The 6,929-nt window shown below is 47.4% G+C and overlaps 1 protein-coding gene across 13 annotated transcripts in view; it reads right to left on the bottom strand.

Annotated features, from left to right (window-relative positions):
* The window catches only part of LOC110333405 (protocadherin alpha-4), a 229,917-nt gene that overhangs the window by 38,434 nt on the left and 184,554 nt on the right, over positions 1 to 6,929 (bottom strand). The window contains exon 1 of one of the 13 annotated variants that reach the window (XM_029546751.1): positions 3,393 to 6,469. The exons of 11 other annotated variants lie outside the window; for them this stretch is intronic. In XM_029546751.1, the coding sequence (XP_029402611.1) occupies positions 3,393 to 5,954 (2,562 nt within the window). In that variant the 5' untranslated portion in view covers positions 5,955 to 6,469. Of the gene's footprint in view, positions 1 to 3,392; positions 6,470 to 6,929 lie in introns of those variants that run through there. One more of the 13 variants, XM_029546754.1, reaches the window with a different exon arrangement.

The following is a 6,929-nucleotide window of genomic DNA, read 5'->3' as shown; positions in this document are numbered from 1 at the left end:
GGAGGAGGAGAAAAAGAAAAAGAAGGAGAAAAAGAAAAAGAAAAAGAAAAAGAAAAAAAGAAAAAGAAAAAGAAAAAGAAAAAGAAAAAGAAAAAGAAGCAGCTTTGTCTATTCTGATCATTTAAAGTTTTAAAAACGCAAAACACACCATCACATTACTGTACATAGAGTGTAAATAGTTCTAGGACAGAGCTACCAGATGGCAAAGTCAGCCCTAGAGGAGACATATTCTAAAAGATTACATTAACTCTTTCAGATCCCCATGTCTGGATTTAAGTTCAATATGCACATACAGTGGGTAGAAATAATTGAGGATATAATGTCTGCAAATTGCTTTGTTATATATAAAAGAGAAGCCAAGCTTAAATGTCTCTGCTGCTCCTTTATGACTTCACATGCTGTGCCACTGAGTACTCGAAATGACTCATTAGCAATCAATCTTAGGGCTTGGTCTCTTTTCATGGAGGCTCTGGAAGAGGTGCCAACTACTTTCACTTCAGTCAGGTTTTCAGAAGGCTCCAAAGAGAAATTCTGTCCTGTTGCCAAAATGCTGTCATAGCACAACTCATGAAATTAAAACAAAACAAAACAAAAAAACCAACTAAACAACACTATAAAATCTACCTAAAGAACAAAATCTGCTACTAAATGTTGATGTTTAAAAAGCAACAAGAGAAACCTCGGTGAAATGACAAAGATAAAAGCTCTGAGTAAGCACTGCCAATAGTAAAGCAGTAAATAAGTAAATAGATGGCAGTAGCATTTTGACCGAATATGCCAAGCCAATGTGTGTGTGCGTGTAATTGGGATTTCTGTCTGCTCCTACTGTTGAAGAAAACATGGGCTTTAGAGTCAAACCGATGAGGCTTAAAATACTAACAGTGTGGCAGTGTGTTATATTATATAACCTCTCTGATAACGCGTGTTTCACGTAAAACTTACAATCAATGAAATCACATATACACATTTTGCAAAGCAGAGTGCTTTTTACAGAGCAGAGTGTTCAATGGACTTCACTTTCCTATTCCAGTTTCCATTGAATTTTAATGTTGGCACATGGCATTAGTTCAACTCCAGTACTCTGCAGTAGCTAGGTAAGGAAAGAGAGAGCCCAGCTTGGCAACTTCAGCTTGACCTAGCAATGATGATTTTCAGACAGACTGACTTCTGTCACCATTTTGCCATGCTGTAAGATGGGTCTCACGTTTTCTCCATAACTGCATTAAACACAGGAGCTGTAGACCTTGGGATATCTCACTACATTTTGAGAGATGTCTACCAGATACCATTTGCCCTTAACTAAACTCATGCACTTTCCTGGCAAAATCCCACAATAGCCATCACTTTCTAAAATAACTTTATCCCTAGATTAAAGGTTTGTGTACCATAGTAACTATTAACACACAGGTCAGTGTAAGACAGAAATAATTCATATATCAAAATGCCCCAAGCTGTGAGTCATGAGAGAAAGGGCAAGCATGTCATTTTCCTAAGCTTCCAGCACACAGCTGGGGGCAAAGCTGAGCCTTGTCTGGCTTGCTTTCTGTGCCTTGTCACCACCTGCAGCCTGCCCCAGTCCCCTGTCACCTGAACTTGTTAGGCAAAAGTCTATAACATCCTTAATAAAGACAAATCATTTTAAAGGCTTCCAAAAGCTACCATGTGAAATGGAAATTCTGGAAATGCCCTTCTCCTCCTCTTCAACCCACCTCCCAATTTTCTTTATTCCTCCTCTTCCTTTGTCTGCAGTCTGCCTCCTGTGGCAACTCAGCATTGACTACTTTCAGGGTCTTCTGACAGGTGAATAATATCCATAGGAAAATGAAAACTACAACCTACTGACAATCAAGAATGAGGATTCTGTGCTTACACATTACTCTCCTCAAGATTGCCGTGAGCTTTAAATGTGAAAATATAGACATTAGTAAGTCATACCAATATGCTAATGAAAAGTCATAAACTATAGGAAAAATAAATACTGTTAATTTTGTGCTGACTCTCAAAGTCCTAGCTACAGAGTTGTTGTTTGAAAAGAAAATTCACCCATATTTATAGGACAGGGTTTGCTTTGAAATACAAATTTAAAGGGCCACCAGGCAGGCTCCTATTATTCCAGGCATGCCCTGGGACTTTCCTATTCAAGTACACCTGCACATGAATGTACTTTTCAGTAATGCCTATGCAGTTTTCATTCTAAGGACCAATCTGGCCTGTAACTACTTAAAACCCCAAACTGGTACATATACTAAGCACCATGTACAGAAAAGCCATCCAGTTCCTAAGCCTCTCTATTCTACTGGATGCCTGATTTCGGATCCAGAAAGCAAACACATGCTTCCAGAGTATTTTCATTTCACTTAAAGACATGAAAGGCTTGAAAATTATACTCTACACTTCATCAGAAGCACAGAAGTGGTTAACATGAAGTCAGAAGAGTATTGATATTTAAAGCGAATGCTGAGACCTCATCTTAAGATGAATTCCGAGTATGTCGAGGACTTTGTCTAGGCTGCAGTTCTTGTCCCACACTCCTCTTAGCTTGTCCGGACCGCCACCATCCCTACATCTTCCTAGTCCATTCCTTTATGAGCTCCCTCAGCCAACAAAACAAATGTATACTTATTTACTCTAGCCTACTACTATTCATTTCTTCTCACAAGAGTGACCATATCATCCAGCCATTGCAAACTCCAGTTTCAGAGTGAGGACTACATCCTAGCTTCTCACTTCCAGGGTGGATTTCCAGAGGAGACTATCACATTAGCCCTGTGTAATTAATTGAATAAATTTTAGGGGCGAGGTCTCACACTATGTAACCACAGATGGCTTGGAACTCGTATGTAGACCAAGCTGGCCTCAAACTCACAGAAGTCTACCTGCCAATCATTTTCACTGTGGACCTCCAAGATATAAACAGCAACATTATACAGGGGTAACCACATAGCTCTGGAAGTCTCAGAGCTTATATATTTAAATTTTAAAGCCCAAATCAATTACCCTGTAGACGATATAGCAGAAATTATTTCTCTTTGAACCTCACATTACCTCCCAGTAATAGAACTCTTATTCCCAGACCTGTTCTATTTCTACAGAGCCGTCGTGCTTCTACACAAAATACCCAGGACTAATCCTCACTTCTCAAACACTGTTATGGCTAATTCTTCCCATGTGCCACTAGAAAATGGTAAGTAAAAGAATTCTCCAATGGTTTATTTTCTAGAGAGCAAACATCGGGTTTATAATAAGATCAGAGGTACCATTAACACTCAGTTTATCAGATAAACATTTTGATGCTAATAAATCAGTAATACCAGCCACATGCAATTGGAGGAAGGGACACATGAAAAAAAAAATGCATGGCTTTCTGGAAGACACTTGGATCACCATCTCACCTCATTTTGAGAGCCAGCATCATTTTTTAGGATAATCAGGTTCCCGGTACTGTGCCTACTTTGGCCGGTGAGTTGCCTGTTGTCAGTCACTGAGGCTTGGGCTCCCCCAGGCCCTGGCCCTGTCTGGGCCCCTGTGTTGTAAAACATGAAAGTATCACTCCCTGAACCTGCTGTCAGGCAGGCCTTGTAGCAGTAGGTCTTGGTGAGGGAGCCATTGCCTCGAACCTCAATGAAGTGAGGCTGTACTTTGAGGCCATGTGGTATCCTGGCATCGATATTGTTATTGGCCTGCTTGTACATCTCTGCAGGGCACCGCTCCCTCACTCCACAGAAGCCCCCGCAGCATGCCGTGCCATAAGCAGTGTAGCGGTAGCACTTGATGATGCTCAGAACAATGATTGTCAAGAGGAATATAAAAGACACTGTGCTTAATGCTATTATCAGATAAAGTGTGATCTCGGAGTATGTCCGAGGACTCTTTATATGTCTCTGAGTGTCAGGGAGCATTTTAGAAACCCTGTCCACCACAGCTACTGTAATGGCCACGGTAGCTGATAGAGGCGGCTCTCCATTGTCACGGACCACCACGGTCAGGTTGAAAGTGGTACCACTCTCATCTCCTATCTTCCTGGTAATCCTAATTTCTCCTGTGTGAAGTTCTACTTTAAAAAGGTCCGAGTCAGAAGTTGGGACTAAATGGTAAAAGAGCCAAGCATTCTGCCCAGAGTCTGAATCCATGGCTATGACTTTGGTGACCAGGTAGCCAGCAGGGGCAGTCCGTGGCACCATCTCAATGGCTGCTGATGTGTTAGTTGAGGTAGGGTATAGAATATGGGGGGCGTGGTCATTCACGTCCACCACATACACGTTGGCGGTCACAGTGCTGCTTAGTGGTGGCCTCCCCTTATCCTGGGCCTCCACAGTCACAAAAAACTCTCGAAATTTCTCATAGTCAAAGGAGTTGACAGCATAAAGGCTGCCACTGGCACTGTTAATGGAGACATAGGAGGTGACTGGCAGCCCTTGAATCTCCCTGTCTAGGAGTGAGTAGGTCACCTCTGCATTCTCCTTTTGATCTGGGTCTGTGGCTTGCACAGTGCAAAGCAACACACCTGGCAAATTGTTTTCCTGGATGTAGACTGAATAGGAGTCCTTCAGGAAGCTTGGTGGATTGTCATTTATGTCAGAGATCTCAACTTGCAGTGTCCTTTGAGATGTGAGTGGTGGTACTCCCCCATCAGTAGCTGTCACTGTGATGTTGTAGGCAGCTACCCGTTCCCGATCCAGTGGGCCACTCACCACCAGGGTATAGGAGTTTCCAAAGCCATTCAGCCGGAAGGGCAGTGAAGGCTCCAGACCCAGGCTTACTTTACGGTTGGAGCCTGAATCTTGGTCATTCACACTGAGAAGGGCCACAACAGTGTTGAGGGCAACATCCTCTGGCACTGGGCTGTATAAGTCTGTTAGCACCACCTCTGGTGCGTTGTCATTCACATCTATAATGTCCACTAACACCTTGCAGTGTCCCGCCATGGGTACCGGTCCCCGGTCAGTAGCTTGCACATAGATCTGGTAGGAGGAAGACTCCTCATAATCCAGAGTCCCACTTACTCTCACTTCCCCTGTAGTCGCGTCGATGCTGAAGAGCTGTCTCTCCCGGTCTGATGTGTAGCTGCTCAAGGAGTACCTGAGTTCACCATTAGAACCCTCATCCGGGTCCGAGGCATTCAACTTCACTACCAAAGTTCCCGGAGGAGCATCCTCCCGCAGCTGGACACGGTAAGTGGATTGGTCAAAGGCAGGAGAATTATCATTCGTGTCCAGGACACGAACGGAGATCTGAGCCGTGCCTGAGCGAGCTGGGATGCCCCCATCCACTGCAGTGAGAACCAAGTGGTGCAAGGCAGTCTGCTCGCGGTCTAGGCCCTTCCGCAGCACGAGCTCCAGCACCTTGCTATTCTCCTGCAAGGGTTTAAGATCCAGCTCAAAGTGCTCGCTGGGGCTGAGCTCGTAGGTCTGCACTGAGTTGCCACCGACGTCAGGGTCCTGTGCGCTCTCTATGTGAAACCGCGCTCCAGGTGCCACGGATTCGCTTACCTGAAGCTGATAATCTGGCCGCGGGAAGCGCGGAGAGTTGTCATTGATGTCCAGTATTTCCACCTCGATCGCGCTCACTGCCACAGGGTTGTGAGCCAGCACTTCCAAACTGAGCAGGCAGCGAGGCCGCTGCTCGCACAGCGCCTCGCGATCTATCCGTTCGTTGACGAAGAGCGCTCCGTTGGTTAAGTCCAGTTCCAGGTAGCGCGGGCTGGGTGCACCCAGATGGTTGATGCGCAGACAGCCGGGTCCCAAGCGCCGCAGTTCCAACCCCAAGGCTCTGGCCACGTTGCCCACGAGCGCGCCGGGGCTCTGCTCCTCCGGCACGGAGTATCGTAGCTGGGAGGCCGCTGGGCCTGGCAGCAGCACCAGCAGCAGCCGGAAAGACAGAAACAGCAGCCAGGACAAGGGCCGCAGGGGTCGCGGATGCTCTGTCACCCCAGGTCTGGCGCCCGCCTGCTCCATAGCCGCCGGCCCTGGCAGAGGCAACCGGGGCAGGGCGGGAGGCAGCGGCTTGGTGAGCCTGCTCCACGCCGGGCCCGGGCCCCGCCTCCGCCCTCGCCGCTCTTCACCTCTCACGCACTACAAATGCCCAAGACGGCTCCCCTCCCAGGCGTTCTCAAGGGCTCCGGGCCCTGCCGCCCCCGCTGACTCCCCATATCCCAGCTCCTCCACTCGCCTCCAGGTGGTCCGCGGGTCTCGATTTTCTGCGACTGCCAGCCGCCGCCGCTGATGATGCTCTAAGGAGAGGGAGGGAGAAACGGAGGGGGAGGGGGCGCTCCGCAAGTCCAGCTCGGATTCCGCACCCAAGTGGCGGCGGACTGCGAGCGTGCACGCCCTGCCACTCCATCTACTCCAGCCTCACCTTCTTCATCCCCGACCGGCTGAATCCCAGCAGACCGCGGGACCGCGGCCACTCCCTTCCTCCCAGCCCCCACCGTCCTGTTCATCCAGTCTCCTCGATCCCAAGCAGGCTTAACGCGTCTCAAGCAGCTGAGTCCCTAGAACTCCTACTATAAGCTCCCCAAGTCAAGATTTCAAAGCACCATCCAGGAAAATAAACTATAGGGGGACCTGGGCGGTGCCATAACAGACAGGGAAAGTAAACGCTGGGGAGGTGCTTCGGGGCTTTAGAAATATGGACCATTTTTTAAGCTGACCCCACACCTTCCAGACAACGTTTCTTCGTAGTACAGAAAGCCTTTAACTCCCAGGTCAAAGTGCAAAGTGACTAATGCCTTCTCCCGGGGAGCAAGCCTATCTATCATAAGTATCCTGAGGTCCAGCACTCAGCCCAGCTCCCAGCCACGTGCCTTAAGTTTCAGTGTGTATTTTGACAATTAACCAGTATTTCAGTGCTTAAAATTCTCTACTTAAAAAGCTGGCTCCGTAAAGCTTCAAGAAAAACTCGCATTCGACCTGTTTTGGTCAAAGTAGTAA

This window comes from Mus pahari, chromosome 15 (assembly GCF_900095145.1).
Source record: "Mus pahari chromosome 15, PAHARI_EIJ_v1.1, whole genome shotgun sequence".
Classification (NCBI taxonomy): Eukaryota; Metazoa; Chordata; class Mammalia; order Rodentia; family Muridae; genus Mus; species Mus pahari.
This window is presented reverse-complemented; position numbering and strand designations above follow the sequence as displayed.